This window comes from Bufo gargarizans, chromosome 6 (genome assembly GCF_014858855.1).
Source record: "Bufo gargarizans isolate SCDJY-AF-19 chromosome 6, ASM1485885v1, whole genome shotgun sequence".
Lineage (NCBI taxonomy): Eukaryota > Metazoa > Chordata > Amphibia > Anura > Bufonidae > Bufo > Bufo gargarizans.
The window spans coordinates 51633958-51654518 of NC_058085.1; the positions used below are offsets into that span (position 1 = coordinate 51633958).

Consider the following 20561-nt stretch of genomic DNA (forward strand, 5'->3'; position numbering starts at 1 on the left):
ATTTTTCACAATTATGCAAAGATTTGTACTTGCCTGTGACTTATGGGGACAATGTGCTGCTATAAAGAATATCTGTGCCTCTACACAGTCACTGCTTTGGTGATATAATAATCAGTCAGCACAGTGTTACCCCATGTCTCAGGCAGCAAAGAGACCACTATAGCAGCTCTTCAGTGTCAGGACCCCCACAGTTCCTGGTCCCCTGTGAGTTTCACGGGTGGAAGTGGGGTTTCCGGTATTATAGCTCATATTCAGCCCTTATCATTCACTTTTCCTTGTAAAATTTTTTTAATGGTAACGTTTTGGTGGTCTTTCTGATGCACAGCTTGTAAAGTCTCATCATTGAGGTCCATTCAGATGTCCGAAGTGCATTGTGGATCCGCAATACACCCGGCCGGCACCCCCATAGAACTGCCTATTCTTGTCTGCAATAGCGGACAAGAATAGGACATGTTATGTTTTTTTCCAGAGCTGTGGCCCGGAAGATTGGGGGCGGAAATGCAGATGCAGAGAGGACATAGTGTGCTCTCCGCATCCATTCCATCCCCTTACAGAATAAATGGGTCCGCACCCGTTTCGCAATTTGCGAAACGGATGCGGACCCATTATACGGATGTGTGAATGGAGCCTTATTCTAAGGCTACATAGTGTGTTGTGCAACAGAAATGTGTGATTTGTCTTCTACTTGCTGTAGTGCGACTGTTTTAGAGTCAAAGGTAAATTGCAGTCACACGTGATTTGCTTTGTGGTCTAGGATAGTAAAGTCTTGTGTGACTCAAGTCCAAAAATCCAACACTAGAAAGACAAAAGCTGGTACTGAATGAATAGCTGAGTCCCATCAATATTGAAAAACATAAAGAAAAAACCTTAGAACCCTAAAATCTTCAATTTTATTGATTAAATAAAATGACCAAATTGGTGAACCAATACATAAACCACCCGATTCGGGAACACCATTCTCCCTAATGAGATCCTGAATTGGTCCTTTGGTTCTCAGCCCGGGGGTGTCACCTAAATGTGGTGACCCTCCGTCTCCGTACCTGCCCTGGATAACCCTAGAAAGCCCTAATCAATAACCATCAAACCTGTCACCCTGGTTATTGATTAGGGCTTTCTAGGGTTATCCAGGGCAGGACGCCCCCGGGTTGAGGACCAATCAGGATCTCTTCAGGGAGAGTGGTGTTCCCAAATGATTGCTTTCCTCACATAACCCATCCCCTGGTCCCTTATTTTATCACAAATCGGGTGGTTTGTGTATTGATTTACCAATTTGGTCATTTTAATGATATCAATAAAATTGAAGATTTTAGGGTTCTAAGGTTTTTTTCTTTGTTTTTCCAAAATCCAACATGCGATTGTCATGTTGTGAAGTATCTCACTGCAACATCATTGACAATCAATATATCCAGTGTCGCACCACACATATCACCATGTAGCCCCGGTTTTATTAAAGACAATTTTCTTTGCTATTTTTCCGTCCAGGTTGTTGAGAGAACCAAGCTCTGTCACGAGTAAAGGAGACATGACTGTATACCAGATAGGCTCCAGTTTTGGCCTCCTGATTGATCCATCTCTCTGCGCGTTCACTGTAGTCAGTCGGACTCTTGTTGTCATAATAGCACAGCAGGACAAATGGAAGATCGCAGTGTTTCAAAAGAAATCCCTAAACCCTGAAGACCTGTTTAAAGCCCCGTCCAGAGAAGTGACGTTTTCTTACAGAGGTGGAATGAACAGCGGTGATCTGCAGCCTGTCCTATGCTGTCTCTCTATGTGGAAAGACAAACCAATGAGCACTCAATGTAATGTCGCACTGGAAGCCGTGCTGTTCACTAGGCTTTTCGGAGTAGATGTTGCCATGTTGGATTCTCCCATGATACTTTGTGGGTTCCCAGATGGTCAGGTAGTTGCTTTTCCATTGAAGGGTGCTGGCGTACACTCCACAAATCAGAGCACAACCCAAGGCTCGTTAAAGCTTCTTTATCACTTGGAGCAACCCGTAGTTTCTATTGGTACCATAAAGATGAAACCATGTGGCTCCAATACTGAGCAACCACTTGAGGAAAATACAGCCTGTGACTGTGTAGTGGTTGTCGGTCAGAAGGGCCTGGTGTTGTCAGTGACAGGTAGTGATAATTCAGGTGCTATCTCCTGTGCCTATAAAGATTACAGATTACCCGCTCCTGTGTGCTGCACGTCCCACTCCACATCTGGTGTCTTCTGCTGCACATCCAGTGACCTCATCTATGTAACCAGACCAAGCCTGGAGAAAGAAGCTGCAACCAATGCCATGTGCTCAACAGTGACGTCCATCCGTCACAATATACCCATGATAGTGGGGTTATCACCGGTGTCCTCATTGGATGGTAAGTTACAAAGTTTAGGTGAAAAAGCTGTTTTCACTTAGTTTATACTATTTTAGCTTTGCTTGTGTATTGCAGAGTAGAATTGCTGCCCGAGCACCAGGAGCAGGATTTACATTGGGCGACCCCTGTGCTGCAATGTCATAACCTACCATACGCACTGCACATCTAAGATTTCTGAAATTGCCCTTGTGCATCAAGGTTTCCTTACAAAAATTCCTAAAATTTGTCAGTGAGAAGATTAGTGATAGCTAGTCCTTCGCTTGTGTTTTCTTCCACTGCTGATTCCGGTGCATGACTGCCAAGTGATGCTATCAGCTGCCAGACATCGACATAGGACAGGGATCAGCAACCTCTGGCACTCCAGCTGTTCTGAAACTACAACTCCCAGCATGCAAACTTAATAGGCTGTTCTTGGAACTCCCATAGAAGTAAATGGAGCATGCTGGGAGTTGTTGTTGTTTCACAACACCTGGCGTGCCGGATGTTGCTGATCCCTGACATAGAAGATACTCCCTCTACTGGTGTTCCAGTTTATAAACCTGTGGCATGTTTTTCTCGCCCATTCCATTGGGGGACACAGACCATGGGTATAAGCGTAGGCCACCACTAGGAGGAGACACTATGCAAATAAGAAAAAACAGCTCCTCCTCCACTGGCTATACCCCCGTGCTCCAACAGGAGGACCTCAGTTTTAGCTTAGTGTCGGATAAGGCAGTGTTTCCCAACCAGTGTGCCTCCAGCTGTTGCAAAACTACAACTCCCAGCATGCCTAGACAGCCTTTGGCTGTAGTTTTGCAACAGCTGGAGGCACACTGGTTGGGAAACACTGGGAAAAGGAGGTGACACTCCTGCAGGGTTGTCCTTGTAGTTTTTTTCTTCATTTTATTTTTTTCCCCTCAATTGAGGACGCAATTGAGGACGCATGGTGCGTCCCTGGTCTCTCAGTGGAGCGAGCGCCGGGGTCGAATGGACGTCCCCGGCTACCTCCCCTTCTCCCCAGAAGATAAGATGAACCAGGCTCGACCTGCAGCTCCGGTGGCCTACCAGATCCGGGGTCATCTAGTCCTGCCCTCTATCCAGATCACTGCCACTCCTTGTGCCAGATGACTAAAGAGGTGACCCCGCTGGTCCGGAACAGAGGGTGAAGACTGCAGGACTCGGATAAGTACAACGGCTCTCCTGCAATCTCCCCCTCCCCCCGTACTAGCTGTGCGACGCGGGGAGTGCATGCTTCTTTGGGGCTTGCCTGTGGATCAGGGTGGGCCTGCTGGGTTGAGGGGGATGAGGGATTCCTTCTTTGGGCTGTGGCTAGTTGCAGCGCCTTGCTGCTGCGCCTTTTCCCGTTTTCGCAGAGTTTTTTTTTAACCCCTTCATCCCTGGCGGTGGACCCCATTTTCAGAGTCTGGGTCTGCCTTTTTCATATTTCCCACGCGCGTTTTTTTGCGCGATCTCTGATGCGAATGGGAGCCAAAGCCTATTGAGTCTGCTCCGGTGCTTCCGCTTTGCCTCAGCGCTTCTGCACTCCTGGCTGCTCCTCCAACTCCTCACAGGTCACGGTAGGACTGTAGCGTTCTGCAAAGCTTTTGGAGACCGTGATTGTCGCCATCATGCCTAGACCTGGGGCTTCCCAAAAATCTAAAGCGGCAACTCGGGTCCCACTGGGATCCTGTAAGGTATGCTGCCTGCCACTATCGGTTTCAGGATCCTGTGACTCTTGCCTTGGCTCAGGACAGGATCATCATCCTCCTCCTCCACCAATCCAGCCCAGTCCCTCCACCGCCCCTTCGGAGCCCTCCTGGGTCTCTGCCATATCTAGGGCGGCCGCAGAATTGGCCCAAGTCTCGCGCGCGGCCATGGGCTTTATGGAACGCATGGCGGCCACTGATCCTGTGGTTAGCACCGCTCCACCTCCCGGTGCCCCCCACAGAGGACGCTCGACCGTTAAGAGGCAGCGTACGCAGCAGCTTACCTCCTCGGATGACTCTGCTTCCCCCCCCTCGCCTGGAGGCGTGTTCAGTCTCTCCCCCTCGCAGGGTCTACAGGTCTGAAGGGGAAAGGTCCGGCTCGGACGAGGACACGGAGCCGGAACCCTCGCCTAAGGTCTCCACCATGGTGGCAGACTTGGTCATGGCGGTCCGTGACACCTTTGACATCCAGGGGGAACAATCTTCCACTAGTAGCCAAGAATTCCCCCTTTTCCATTCCAGGAAACCAGAGGCAGTCACATTCCCCATTCATGGCGAGTTCGCCAAGGTCCTTTCTAAGGCCTGGGAGCGCCCTAATCACAGTTTTTCTGCCACAAGGCGCATGGATACTCTTTATCCTTTCCCGGCAGATAACGTACAGCAGTGGTCTTCTCCTCCTAAGGTCGACCCACCGGTGGCCAGATTGGCTAAGAACACGGCAATACCGGTCCTGGACGGGTCCTCCTTACAAGACTCCGTTGACAGGCGTCAGGACTCTCTTTCCAAAGCCATTTTCACTCTGGCGGGTGGCGGGCACAGGCCTCTGGCGCGAAATTCTTCCCGCCCTTCTCCCTCTCCCCCAGACACCTGCGGGAACTTCGTCACTGGTCCTCCTGTCTGAATTAACCCTTCCTGGCCGGCACCTGACTATCTGGGGCTCCTCCCTCTAAGTACAGTGCATGAGTGGAGAATTTTAACCCCTTCCTGCCTGTCATTGAGACCGGCTTCCTAGAGAAATGTATAAAATAATAATAAAGGAAATGTGCGTTCATTCGGGTCCCCCTCCTCATCCGCAAGGCCACCTGGTCAGTGTGGTTCCACACTGGGCCCGTGTCCTATCTCGGGTAAGGGGGACTTCTAATGGTTCCCAGTCCGCCCTCCGGGGCCGTTTGGTGGAAGTATTCTCCACATGCGCAATCCAGTAACGGACCGCTGCAGGATCCCAATCCTTCCTTCGGGGCTGTTTGGTGGATGATCCTCCACCTGCGCAATCCAGTGACGGACCACTGCAGGATCCCAATCCGTCCTTCTGGGCCGCTTTGGTTGATGATTCTCCTCCTGCGCAATCCAGTGACGGTCCACTGCGGGATCCCAATCCGCCCTCCGGGGCCATTTTGGTTGATGATTCTCCACCTGCGCAGTCCAGTGACGGACCACTGCAGGATCCCAATCCGTCCTCCGGGGCCGTTTTCGTTGATTCTCCACCTGCTCAATATAGCGGAGAACCTCTGGAATTCCCAATCCACCCTCCGGGGTCGTTTGGTTGCTAATTCTCCACCTGCGCAATTCAGGAAGGATCTCTGCAGGATTCCCAATCCGTTTTCCGGGGCCATTTGGTTAATAATTCTCCACCTGCGCCATACAGTGGAGAACCTCTGCATTCCCAATCCACCCTCCTGGGTCGTTTGGTTGATGATTCCCCACCTGCGCAATTCCAGTGGGAGGCAACTGGAACTTCCCAATTCACCCTTTGGGGTCGTTTGGTTGATATAGTTCTCTGCGGCGCAATTTTATACAGAACCCCTGTTCCCAATCCACCCTCCCGGGTCGTTGGTTGCTGAGCCACCTCCTACGCAGTCCGCATCTGCCAGGGGTTAGATTCTGAGGGGCAGACCTGCGCACTAGCGGACCACATCAGGTCATCTTCTCCTCGAACATCTCCGCAACCCCTCCCTTCCTCCCAGGGTCACGCGCAGGCACAACCTCTCTCACAGGAGCGGGTCCGTCCGGGGGGGAGGAGAATCACTGGTTCAGTCCCTGACATGAATCCAAAGCAATCTCCTAAGATTGCGTCTACGGTGGCCAGCAGCACTTTTCGTAGGCATTACCCCCTTCCTTAGGCGGAGTAATTGCACTACTTTGAGATACAGTACTGACCTTATACATTGTCCCCTGTCATAGGTGGACTAAGTACAATAACACTGATTTCAGTGCCGGATGTATACGTTCCCCCTTCTGTAGGTGGCAGAATTGCATCTCCACTGAGTTCAGTACCTGCCGTATTCAATAGCTCCTTCCACAGGTGTCAGGATGACATTATCACTGGTTACAAGGTGTGCTGTATGCATTGCCCCCTTACTTAGGTGCTAATTGCACTCCCACAGGGTACTGGATTCGCCATATGCACTAGTTCTCGCCATGGGCATTAACCCTCCTTTATAGGTGGGGTCCTTTATCTACCACTGGCTTAAGTACTCCGTACGCATTCCACCTTCCATAGGTGGGGTGATTGCACCACCATTGAATACGGTCCGACTGTCGCGCTATCCTCCCATAGCCGGAGTGTTACACATCACTGTGCTTCCTGCCTGCCCTACTCCCTTTCGCAAGTGATCCACCAGTGGGGGAATAACTGAATATCTTCAGATACAGTAATTCAACAGTCGGTACTCAACGGTGCCCGGTACTCTAGTGCTATATGAGTGCCGCCAGTGGATGCGGTGGCTATTCTCATCCTGTTCTTTTTGGTACTGGTTTTGCCCATGATTATAACTCCTCTGTCTTCTCAGGGGGTTTACTAGCATCACTTGTGTCCTAGAGACTCCCATCTCCATTGGTCTTCATTGTTCCAGTCGGTCATGATATTGTCCGCATCAGTAGTAGTGCGTACACCATTGCACATATATGGTGAGTGCGTTCCAACGAGTCAAGTGCTCACTGACTGTATTCTCTATCCACCACTCCTCCTTCTCTGGGAAAGTGGTTATGCTGGCGCTCTGGTAGCAGCTACAACGTGTTTTACTCCACAGGTGCAGCCTTTCGCTAATGCTTGAGTTCGTGGTCGCTGCAGTGGGACATCCCCTCAGGTAGGGGCCCTACCCTGGCACCAGCTTGGCAGTTGCTCCTGTTCAGCGCAGTTCCAGGTAGAGTTCTTAAGGTTGTTCTACTTAAGCTGGGGCAGTATGGTACATGGCTTCTATGGATAGTCTCAGGCCTCCCTCTCAGTTTTTTGTGCTGACGGGGCGATTACTGGCTATTACTGTGGGAGCGGTATTGCATACCACTACATACTTGGGTCTGTTTAGTTTTTTCGTCAGGTGATGGACTCTTCTACAACTGAAGTCCTTGGCTACTTCTGTATAGTGCCAGTCTCTGTGGGAAATGGACTTGGACCTGGCCTATTCTTCCCCTGTCCCTTTCCTCCTCTGGATCATGATTCATAGACACCCCGCATGCCTTGGTAGTTCCTATGTTACTACCTTCCCTCATCTGCACCTGCATGGGGTATTCTTTTAGTGGCCTTCCATTCCAGGCACGCTCCGGTCCCTACTGGTGGGCTGTGGCGCCCTCCACATCCCTCCTTCTATAGGGACTCCTTCCATTGGTTTGGGTGTGCTAACGGTATCTATATGAAACCTCCCCACCTTCTCTCCCGAGCAGGAGTTCCAGAAACATACGACATGGATGCCCTGACATCTCCTTGGCGGGAGTTTCTCCCTCCTTACGTGTTTCTTTTCTCCTACCCAGGGTTCTACTGAGGATCAGATGGAGGGCATTCCGACTAATCCTAGTCGTTCCGGATTTGGCCCCGTCGCACGTGGTACGCTGATCTCGTTCTCCTTCTAGGAGATGTCTCTTGTCACTGCCACTCAGAGTCTACCTTCCTTTAGGGTCCGGTCTTACATCGACATTTAGAGTCTTGGTTGATGGCGCGGCCTCCCCTGGTGCCCATGGAAACCTTATTTCGGGGAGTGGCACTTACGGTTCCTCTGTACTGTCCCTTACCGCCTTGGGGAGTTCCAGTCTTATCCCTTTGAGCCCTTGGGGAGACATTTCTCTCCGGCTCCTGTCCTAGAAGTTAGTTTTTTCTTGTGGCTCTCATCCATCAGACTGGTGTTTCGAATTGGGGGTGCTCTCTTGCAGAAAACCCTTACTGGGTATTCACAGGGATAAGGCGGTTCTCTGGCCCATTCCTTTTTTCTCCCGAAGGTGGTCTCTGTCTTCCACTTCAATTTAAAAATTGTCCTTCCTTCACTGCCCCTCTCCTTCACTCCCTAAGGCAGGGAGCTACGTCATTATTGGCAGCCCCCAGTCCCTTCTGGCATACGGAACCCCCCCCTTTTTTTTTGTCATCCGGAGGTTCCACACAAAGAATTGGCGGCCTCCAAGGGGCAATTGCACAATGGATTCGGTCTGCAAAAGCCTTACGGTTCGGCCCTTAAGTGTCACGACTCGCTCCCCTCAGCGGTGTACGCTTCTTGGGCTCTGAGGCATCGCGCCTCGGCTGCGCAGTTGTATAAGTGGCTTCCGGTCCTCCTTACACACATTCAGATTTTTTTGTTTCCAGGTGCATTCTTATGCATCTGCGGCCGCTGCTTTGCCCGCAAGGTCTTGCAGGCGGCAGTTTCTTAGCTACCAGCAGGGATGCTTGCTTCCATGGGTCTGTGTTTTTTTTCCCCTCCCCGTGGACTGCTCTTGAACGTCCCACGGTTCCTGTGTCCCCCAATGAATATGGGTGAGAAAAGGAGATTTTTGTATAACTTACCAGTAAAATCTCTTTCTCGCTCTTCGTTGGGGGATACAGCACCCACCCAGTATTGTTGTTCGGCCACAGTTGTGGCCGTTACTTGTTAGAACCTGGTTTGGTTCTCGGCATTGTTGCTGTTACACATATTTTTCGTGGTTTTCTTGCTTCTCCTACTGCGTCTCACAAACTGAAGCTCTCTCTCCAGGCTGGAGGGGGTATAGCTGCCAGGGGAGGAGCTAACATCTTTTACTAGTGTCAACACCTCCTAGAGGATAACAAAAAATATATGAAACAAAAGGCACAAGTGTACAGGAGGGGGGGAGACCTCATGTGAGGAGGTCAGATACAACCTCTCTCCCAAACACCCAACTGGCAGGGAAAAAGATGTCACAGCCCTAGGTATACATCAGCATGAAAATTGTGAGAACTGTAGGTTCACTCAAAGTGACATGTACTGGTGTATGTATGTTGCATGCACAGAAAGATAAATGAAAAAATGTACAAATAGCACAAGGGAAACTAGCCCACCCAAAAACCTGGGATGGCCGCATAAGGTATGCACATAGCCATTGAACTGTACAATACAGACAGAGGCAAGTGTGCCAAGTGCAGGTGGCAATAGAGATATAAAAAGAAATGTAACAACTACCTGAGCAAAACAACAAAACATGTATTACCCATGATATGCTGGACCCAGAGCATGTGACCAAAAGCTGCACCAGCGAGCAGGCGATTTCCTCCCGACAATTGTCTGCTACATCTGCAGGTGTAATAGGACCTTTAGAGGAGCTTGAAAGAAAAGCAGACCCATTTAGCGTCTGCAAGGCAGTAGTGTGCTGCATGTCTGAGAATCTATGTTTCTTGGCAAGTACACGTAAGGCATGTGTTTCTTTTTCATGTTCTTCATCTGTACTTGCCGTGCCACTCCGTGGCTGGTATATAGAACTCCTTGTATACTAGCATGGTAATGCTTCTGCCATTGCAGGTGTCATCTATGAATATGGAAATCCACTTTCCACAGTGTGAATCTTCGCTAGATAATGTTTTTTTTTTTTTTTTTTTATAAGACACACAGCTAGTTGCTTTGTCTAAGAGGGGACGTCTTATGCTTTGCAAGTTAAATCAGAAAGGAAGCAAAGATCAGCAGCATGGATTGGGCTGTGTGAACACTGGACAGAGGATCAGAGAGCTGTTGTCTGGAATTGGTTCTGTGTCCGAAAGGTGAGAAATCTTTTATATCAGATAGAAGTTTTATGTGTTTATCTGTGTGCATTCTGTACTTAGTAGAGATTTAGACTTTAAATGAATAAAAGGCATGGATGTTGTTAAACCAATAAAAAAATAATTATACTCACACTTTCAAACCCCTTCCACTCCAGCACCACCGCTCTGGTCCCTTATGTTTTTTGCTCCAGTGATGACGTCCTGTATACGGCACATAACTGCTCTAGCAAATCACTGGCCTCAGCACGAGACCTCTGAGGTCAGTGATTGGCTGCAGCGGTCACGTGTGGTATATGAGCATGTCATCGCAGGGCGAGGGGAGCGGGAGCTCATGAAGCAGCTGAACTCTTCTCAGGCAGCATGCATTATACAGTAAGTTCTCAAAAGCCACATTAGAAACAGACCACCGAAATCAAAGTGTCTGTCTCTACTTTATGCTGTAGTGTAAAGTGAATGATAAGTTCCAGTTGCATAGATTTTTCACTGATACACCGATCACTCCCTCTATCTGCTTTACATAGACTAGAATAAGATACGGCAGCCTTAAAGGGGTTGCACACTATATGAAAAAGTGCCGGCCTCTCTGTTGGTCTGGACCGTGGGAATGCGCATAAGCCGCCGCTTTTTCTTATAGTGTGCAAGCATGGCCACCTCTGCTGGATTCCAGGGTGGTCGTAACCATGGAAATGAGCCGTGTATAGTGTGATGCTAAAATGAATCAAGCCAGCAAAGGAGGCAGTATGAACAATCACAATACGTTAGGAAGTGCCTTGTATTAACTTTTTCTACCGATAAATGCCATTTGCTGAAGTGAGACAACCCCTTTAAGGGCCTTTTAAACAGGTCTGTGATAAGGATCGAACATTCATAGAAATTTTCATCGCCCATTTAAACACCCCAGCGATCAGCCAACAAACGTGCAAACATAAAAATAGTTGGTTGGTGGCAGCACATCTCCCTGTGTGAATAGAGAATGTGCTGCTGGTCATATGCAGACTGTATAGTAAATCGTTCTAATAGTCGTTTATCCCCCATACAGTTTATGTAAAGCGCCCCCTAAAAGAGCACTGATCGACTTGTGAAAGAACCTGTGGTAAATGTTGACTAATCTTTACTAAGAAGCAGTTTAACCAGTAGAGTACCAGAGCACTTAAAGAGGACCTTTTACTAGAATAAAAAATCTAAACGAACTATACAGACATGTAGAGCGGCGCCCAGGGACCCCCCTGCACTTACTGTTATACCTGGGCGCCGCTCCGTTCTCCCGTTATTGCCTCCGGTATCTTCCTATGTTAGGCTCCACCCAGTGGAACCTGCTGGCGTCTCCTTCTCCCATGCTGTAGCGCTGGCCAATCGCAGCGCTCAGCTCATAGCCTGAGAGTTTTTTTATTTCTCTCAGGCTATGAGCTGAGCGCTGCGATTGGCCAGCGCTACAGCATGGGAGAAGGAGACGCCGGCAGGTTCAACTGGGTGGAGCCTAACATATGAAAATACCAGAAGCTATAACGGGAGAACGGAGCGGCGCCCAGCTATAACAGTAAGTGCAGGGAGATCCCTGGGCGTCGCTCTCCATGTCTGTATAGTTAGTTTAGATTTTTTATTCTAGTGAAAGGTCCTCTTTAAGAGAACCCATTGTAGCTGAGAGGAAAATCATATACGCATGAAGGTTTTCCTTGTGCGGAATAAGATCTAAGGCCTCACTAGTGACCATTCTGCCCCCTGCTGCATGTAATGTTTACTATGTAGCGTCTGTTATCTTATGAACTTGGAAGCTTGGAAGCTGCCTAGAGCAGCATCATCTGAGCAGAAAGGTAAGCTTACAGTATGTGTGTGGTAAACCGATATCACAGCCACCTGCAGTCCATCATACCTTACCACCGTCCTTAGCAAATGAAAGGGCACAGCAACTCTTCTCTGTACTGTTATGCTGTCTTTTCTGTTTTCTCCTTAGTTCACTCAAGTTTACTTAAAGGGCTTCTGTAACCCCCCATTGTGCAAATTTTTATTAGCCAACATTGGCTATTTGCTAATGTCAGCTGAGTGCAATCATACGCGTCCTACCTTTTGTCTGTGACTTATTTCTTGTAAAAATCATTCTATTATCATATGCAAATGTCTTCACTACCAGCAAGTTGGCCATGTACTTGCTGGTAGCCGCCGCATCTGCCGCTTCTAGACACGCCCCATCTCCTCTTGATAGACAGGGCCAGCGAGCGCTCTCCTCCTTCCGCTGGCCACGTCTGCTGCTGAATTCCCACACCTGCGCTGTAATGTTCCTCAATCGGCGCAGGCGTACTGAGTGAAGGACGCGAGCTTGCCAGCTCCTTCCTCAGTGCGCCTGCGCTGATTACGTCACACTACACCCGGAAGAGAAGACTGCCGGCATCAGCGATAATCGGCAGTCTTCTCTTCCGGGTATAGTGTGACGTAATCGGCGCAGGCGAACTGAGGAAGGAGCTGGCAAGCTTGCGTCCTTCACTTAGTACGCCTGCGCCGATTGGGGAACATTACAGCGCAGGCGTCCTTCACTCAGTACACCTGCGCCGATTGGGGAACATTACAGCGCAGGCGTGGGAATTCAGCAGCAGAAGGGGCCAGCGGAAGGAGGCGAGCGCTCGCTGGCCCTGTCTATCAAGTGGAAATGGGGCGTGTCTAGAAGCGGCAGATGCGGCGTCTACCAGAAAGTACATGCCCAACTTGCTGGTAGTGAAGATATTTGCATATGATAAAAGTATGATTTTTACAAGAAATAAGCCACAGACAAAGGTAGGACATGTATGATTGCACCCAGCTGACATTAGCAAATAGCCAATGTCGGCTAATGAAAATTTGCACAGTGGGGGGTTACAGAAGCGCTTTAAGACACTTCCAATGGAGCAGTGTATTGATCAATAGAGCCAATACACTGAGTTTATGCTGGTTACCTATGAGGATGCACAGAAGTGCGACTGAACGCACATAAGATCTACATGGATTTATGAGTGTTTGTGCACCATATACGCACCAAAATCCCCAATGTCCAACAGTGGTTTTTGGTGCGGATTTGATGGGGTTTTGCCACTGATCTCACCCTTCCATTGAACAAGGGGGGAAATCCACAAACAATTGACATGCTATTTCATTTGAAATCTCTGCACAGAAAAAATCAGCAAAGTGTACAAGAGATTTGTGTAATCTTAGACACTTTGCTTGTACTGTTATACACTGTAGTTTTTCCACACGGGAAACCCGCCCATATTCTGCAACATGTTCAGGTGGCCTAAAGCTGGCCGTACACATGAGATAGTTGTCGGCCGAACACTCAGATGAGCATGTATATTTAGTGAATGGGGAGAATGGATGAAGCCTCTGGCAGCGGTTTATCTCCTGGTTATCAGGATGGGGCAATTGAATTTGAATCCAAGCTGCCTAATCCTTATCCTTCCTGACATCATCTGTTGGAGAATCAGGAGGCCAACGTACACGTAGACTGCTTTACCCTTAACGTCAATTTCATAGACTGTTGATAGAGATATATATATATATGTATATATGTGTGTGTATGTATGTATGTATATGTGTGTGTGTGTATATATATATATATATATATATATATTTAGGGACGGGGATGTTAAACATTTTGTTAATACACTTTATTAGGAAAGATGTTTCTTTGTACTATAAAACAAGAGTGTAAAGAACAGCAAAAGAATCACAGGTGGCACTGCTGATGCGTGTTCACACTGGTGCGTGCCTGCACAAGCCTCTCGATACCTCTAAACAAAAACCAACAAGGTGGTGCACAATCCAAAAGATAGTCATTAAATCTTGCAAACTGAGATGAAGAAAAAATAAACAGCACTCACCAATGGTTCATTTGCTTCTTTATTTCAAGCAGACAAGTGCTTCATGCGGCAAGGTAGCAGTTAGCCAGATTCACATACCAGTGGCGACGGCCGTTACGCACAAGGGTAATCGTGCTTCCTCAGGCAAAGAGTCTTTTTAGCAAAGCTATAACTGAGCACTGCTTAGGAGAACCTGTCTTGAGTGTTTTACTGAGCGCTGAAGACACCAGTGTGTAACAGGTCAGATAGGCAGGGTGATGTTCAGTGATGAAACACATGTACTTAGTCAAGGACTGGAGTAGAGGCAGACGAAAGCCTCTGTGTGTTTTACACTGGTGTCTTCAGTGCTCAGTAAGACTAAAGACTGACTCCTTAGCACAATCAGTTAGAGCTGTGCTGAGAAGACTTTTAGGCTGGTTTCACACGGGCGTTGCGGAAAAAGATGCGGGTGCGTTGCGGGAACATGCGCAGTAGTTCGGGTTTGGGTTAGGTGTTGTGTAGATTGTATTATTTTCCCTTATAACATGGTTATAAGGGAAAATAATAGCATTCTGAATACACTGGTGACTCCTTAGCACAATAAGTTAGCATTCTGAATACAGAATGCATAGTACAATAGGGCTGGAGGGGTTAAAAAAATTATAATTTTTTTAACTCACCTTAATCCACTTGTTCGCGCAGCCCGGCTTCTCTTCTGTCTTCATCTTTGAGGAATAGGACCTTTGATGACGTCACTGCGTTTATCACATGGTCCATCACATGATCCATCACCATGGTGACGGAACATGTGATGAGCGCAGTGACGTCACTACAGGTCCTTTTCCTACTGCACAGCAAAGATGAAGACAGAAGAGAAGACGGACTGCGCGAACAAGTGGATTAATGTGAGTTAAATTTTTTTTTTTTTTTTTAACCCCTCCAGCCCTATTGTACTACGCATTCTGTATTAAGAATGCTATTATTTTCCCTTTATAGCCATGTTATAAGGGAAAATAATAATGAACGGGTCTCCATCCCGATCGTCTCCCAGCAACCGTGCGTGAAAATCGCACTGCATCAGCACTTGCTTGCCATTTTCACGCAGCCCCATTCATTTCTATGGGGCCTGCGTTGCGTTGAATACGTAGAATATAGAACATGCTGCGATTTTCACGCAACGCACAAGTGATGCGTGAAAATCACCGCTCATCTGCACAGCCCCATTGAATTGAATGGGTCCGGATTCTGTGCGGGTGCAATGCGTTCACCTCACGCATTGCACCCGCGCGGAAATCTTGCCCATGTAAAAGGGGCCTTACACCCTGTTTTCTAGTACAAAGGAACATCTTTCCCTAATAAAGTATTTAAAAAATGTTTAAGATCTCTCTCCCCACACTGTATTAAAATTAACCTTATTTACAGTCACACTTTAAGAATTTGTGAATAATGTGCAAACTTTGTTAAACTTCAATCTATTTCATTTAGAGGAGCACCCTCCTCCTTGGGAACTGATACCATTTTCATGGAAATAAATAAATGTGATATTCCCCTGTGCTCAGTCAATTTGTACATGTAGCTATTTCCATCTCATTAAGGCCTCATGCACACGGCCGTTGTTTGGGTCCGCATTCGAGCCGCCATTTTTGCGGCTTGGATGCGGACCCATCCACTTCAATGGGGCAGCAAAAGATGCGAACAGCACTCCATGTGCTGTCTGCATCCGTTGCACCGTTCCGTGGCCCTGCAAAAAAAAAAAAAAAAAGCATGTCCTATTCTTGTCCGTTTTGCGGACAAGAATAGGCATGTCTACAATGGGCCGCCCATTCCATTCCGCAAATTGCGGAAGGCACACGGGCGGCTTCCGTTTTTTCCGGATCCGCGGTTTGCGGACAGCAAAAAACGGCGCGGTTGTGTGCATGTAGCCTAAATCTCCCTTGTTTTTATTCTTTAGATCCTCTGCATTGAAGATTGTGGCAGATGAGAAGAGCAGGTCCTTAGCAAGGCTCAACCACGTGATGTCATTGAGCCGGGAGTTGCTGTCCGGACATTGGACGACATGTCCAGTCAGATGTGCCATCAGGGTGTCTTGGACCCAGATGCTTCTGAAAGACTATATTACCGCAAGCTGCAGTCTGCAAAACAAGAGTGACTACGTCCTGGAGCATGGGTGGACCTTGTGTCTCCTCATAAGTACTGACCCAATCACTTCTTATTCCTTTCCCATTTTGTTGCTAAAACCTGGGGAAACAAAAGAATTTGCTTTCCCTTTATATGGACAGGGATTGAACAGCCTGGATTTCCCTATTAAAATATCTTGCTCCTTATTTTATAGTTTAAAGGGATTTGTTGCAGATTGTGATAAACTTTCCGAGCTGTACTTGTCTTTCTCGCACAAACAGGGAGTCTACATTCCTCTACAGGAGCATGATATTAACATATTGCAATGCCTGCGTCTAAGCTCCTCGACTACCTATTGCTCTGGTTTACCACATACTTTTCTGGAGGATGCAGTGAGTGCTGTTTGGAAATCGCCTTTCAGAAGTGACCAACTGGGGACACCTCCTAAGGCTCTTGTTAACCAGGGACCTAATCGTACAACGCCTTTGAAAGCTTCAGTTCGATTGTCGGCCATGCTGTTAACGTGTGCTTTAAAGAATGAAAAATCAGGTGACAAACTTCTGTATATCATATGTGTATTATACACATTATAAGGCCTCATGGGCAGGACCGCATTTTGTATCCATGTCAATCCGCATTTTTTGCGGATTGTTCATAGACCCATTCATTTCTGTGGGTGCACAAAATAACAGCACACAGATGTCACCATGCCAGCAGCAGATCGCGATGTCTAAACCTCTGCGCCGGCAAACAATGATTATGTATGGGGCACGAGCAACTGCATTAGCGATCACTACTCCTGTTACTGTGGAGGAGATCACTTCATGTAAATGCAGAGATCTCCTCCATTGATGAGCAAGCGATTGTCAGGAAGGAAAGCATCCTTCCCGACAATCTTCTACTCCATCGAGCAGTGTAAAGGGGCCTTTAGGAGTGGCAATACAAGCAGGGACCTTTCACAGTTAAGTTATAATGTATGTTCATACATTACAAATGTGTTTACCATATTTTAACACTTGTCGCCAATTTATGATATTGAAGTGAACCTAAATGGTGCATTTATTTTATGATGAATGAATCCTTTTCTCGCCCAGTTTCCTTGGGGGACACAGAAGACCTTGGGTATAGCTCATCTCCATAGGAGGCGTGACACTAAGTGAAAGCTGTTAAGCCCCTCCTCCACAGCTATACCCTCAGCCTGGAGAGAGAGACTGCCAGTTTTTGCTTAGTGTCCAAGGAGGCAAGACACTCCCTGCTACTGCAGGGCTGTTTTCTCCTTGTTTAAATTTTGATTTTTACTTTTTCTTTTCTTTTTGTTCCAGATCATCAGGGACAACAGAGACGCACTAGACCTCTCTGTTTCTCCCGGGGTCGAGCTGCGCCAGTGCCGGTCTCCCGCACTGCTGCCTCCCCCACAGAAGGCAAGGAGGACCAGGGCAGCCCAGCTCCCCTGTATCCCGCCAGCGCAAGGGTCGCCCGCACGCCAAGCCCCTCTTCCAGCGTCCTGCCACTACGGTGCCAGTAGCTGAAGGGGCGACCCTGCTGGAATGGACCGAGGGTGAAGACGGCTATGGTGAGAGATTGGCTTCTCCAGCCCTACGTCCCCCCCCCCCCCCCCTACCACCACCTACCACCACCACCCGGTCTCCTGCGGGCCTGACCCCCATACTGTGCCTCTGAACAGCTTCATAGCTGTGAGGGTAAATGCCTTGCCACTGATGGTAGAGGTCTTGAGTTCGAATCCCTGGACAAACCTTAACTCTTCCACTGCTGAGGGGTGCCGCAGGGCGGCAATCTGCTCCCTGCTCCCCCCCCCCCCCCCCTTCCTGGCCCCCATAGGACATGCAGCTGCTGTCCCCCTTTATCTTTTGATGTCCCGCCGGTATATAATACTACGCGGGCACCCGATCTCTGGGTCCCCCCATCTCCTTACCGGAGCGTTGCTCAGGGCCTGGGGCCCGCTCCTGACAGACCTCGCCTCCGGCCGGCATGGACATTCCGGTGCGGCCGGGCGCCGCAATGACCTGCTGGGCCGCCATCGGGCCTGCGGGGCCGCAATTCCGGCACTCCATTTGGGCCCCTGACTCTTCCGGCCTGCGGGGTGGGCTCCCGCGGCCGGTTTAATGCGCCGCTCCGCCTCAGTCCCGGCGGTATATAATACTATGCGGCCCCCGGTCACAAATTTAGGCCCCGGCTTTACGGCCTACTAGGCCGCGAAATTCTGGCCTTTGTTGGAGGGGGCGGGTACTTCTCCAGGCGCGAATTCTTCCCGCCTGGGGCTTCCTCCGCCCCCAGTGGATCGCAGCGCCGGCCCCCAGGCCGGCTCCCTGTTAACCCTTTGGGTGCAGGCCGGCTCCCAATGGGCCTGTATGGTTGGCCACCCCCTTTTTTTCTTGCATCAAGAGAATCTGTGCCCCTATATGGTGGTTCCCCTTTAGCCTCAGAGAGGTTGTTTTTAAAAAAATAAATAAATAAATAATGATATAAATAAAATATGAAATAATAATGAATAAACAGATGTCTATCAGATTCTTGTGGGCTGCGCAGGACGCTGCAGCCTCATCGCAGTAGTACTACCTGTCTGCATGCCCCCCTTCCATAGGCGGCATGGTTTCGCGCTCCCAGCCTGCGTCGCTGCCAGGTGCATTTCCCCTTTTAGGCGGTTTCTTGCCCTCTCCCGGGATGCAGCGCGGGCCAAGTGCATGCGGTCAGTTCTGTAGGCAGCATTCGTCACCCTCTCCAGGTATGGTGCCTGCCATGGGCATGACCCCCTTCCTAGGCGGGATACTGCACTCTCCCTGGCTGCGGGCTGGCTCTGTGTATGACCCACCTTCTTAGGCGGATTGCTGCAGTTTCACCGGATACGGTGCTGGCCATGTGCACGACCCCCTTCCATAGGCGGAACGCTGCACTCTCACTGCATTCGCTGCCAGCCGTGTGCGTGACCCCCTTCCATAGGCGGAATAGTGCACTCTCACCAGATACGGTGCTGGCCATGTGCACGTCCCCCTTCCATAGGCGGAACGCTGCACTCACTGGATTCGCTGCCGGCCGTGTGCGTGACCAACTTATATAGGCGGAATACTGCACCCTCACCGGATACGGTACTGGCCATGTGCACGTCCCCCTTCCATGGCGGAACGCAGCACTCTCGCTGGATTCGCGGTCGACCATGTGCGTGACCCCCTTCCATTGGCGGAACGCTATACTCTCACTGGATTTGTTGCCGATCATGTGCATGTCCCCCTTTTCTTAGGCGGAAACCTGCACTCTCACCGGATGCGGTGCTGGCCAGGTGCACGACACGCTTCCATAGGCGGAACGCTGCACTTTCACTGGATTCGCGGCTGGCCATAGCATGACCCCCTTCCATAGGTGGTATGCTGCACTCTCATTGGATTCGCTGCCGGCCTTGGGCACGCCTCCTTCCCTCAGGAGGCATACATACACTCCCTCTGTCTGTGGTTGTTCTCTCGCAGGTGCGTTGCTGGCCATGTGCATGAACCCCTTCCATGGCGGGGTGCTTGCACTCTCGCTGGATCCGCTGTCAGCCATATGCATGGCCCCTCTTCCGTGGGCGGTGTACGCACTCTCACTGGATTCGCTGCCGGCCATGGGCATGCCTCCCTTCCTCAGGCGACATACACACATTCTCACTGACTGTGTTTGTCTCTCGCCAGTACGTTGCTGGCTATGTGCATGACTCCCGTACATGGCAGGGTGCTCTCACTCTCCCTGGATGAGATGCTGGCCATGTGCATGCCCCCCCCCCCCCTTTTTTCCGGGCGGCATACTGCACTCTAGCCGGATACGTTGCTGGCCATGAGCATGGCCTCTAACATGGGTGGAACGCTTGCACTCCCATTTGATTCGGTGCTGGCCTTGTGCGTGACCACCCCTCATTCCATGGGCGGACTTTTGCACGCTCATGAGATTCACGGCTGTCCTTGTACGTGCTGTGCTGGACTTGTACATGTCCCCTTCATTGGCGGAGTGGTTGCACTCTCACAAAGTTCGGTGTTGGGGGAATTATTGCACGCTCTCTTAATGCTAGGATAACCCTGTGCATGTCCCCCTTTCACTAGGTGGACCTCCTGCGTTCCTGCTGGATTATATGGTATGTCCTATGTCTCTGGAGTAGGTACGGCCTTAGGCGTCACCCCCTTTTGGGGTGGGCCTTTGCACTCTTGCCGACTGCAGTTTGCCAGGTACATTTCCCCCCTTTCGGGGCGGACTGCTTACGTTCCATCGCGTGCCATGCTAGGCTTGTGCATAACTCCCTTTCAGGTTGCACTTTGCACTTCCATAGATGCTGGGGCACTCTGTGGCTGGCCCTCTTCTCTGAGTGACTTTTTTGCAGGGAGCGGCCGTTTCATGTGCGTTGTTTGGGCCGTTTATGCCTTCTCCTCCCGTAGGTGGGTTGGCCTTCTCACTGCTTACGGGGCTGCTCGTACGTATGCCTCCCCTCCTTCCTGCGACATCCCTTTGTTCTCTTGGGTTACTTGCCGCAAGCCTTGCACTCGTCTCTACAGAGATCGTTCTGTCCACCTGACCCGGAGGGCTCTATGCTCTCTACTGCATCGAGCTGGGTGGTACTCATTAATTTCGTTGGCCCTTCCTC

The 20561-nt window shown here is 49.6% G+C and overlaps 1 protein-coding gene across 10 annotated transcripts in view; it reads left to right on the forward strand.

Annotated features, from left to right (window-relative positions):
* The window catches only part of FAAP100 (FA core complex associated protein 100), a 136707-nt gene that overhangs the window by 50115 nt on the left and 66031 nt on the right, over positions 1-20561 (forward strand). For all 10 annotated transcript variants that reach the window (XM_044300086.1, XM_044300091.1, XM_044300088.1 and 7 more), the window contains 3 exons: positions 1483-2363; positions 9863-10016; positions 15774-16489. In XM_044300086.1, the coding sequence (XP_044156021.1) occupies positions 1483-2363; positions 9863-10016; positions 15774-16489 (1751 nt within the window). The remainder of the gene's footprint in view (positions 1-1482; positions 2364-9862; positions 10017-15773; positions 16490-20561) is intronic.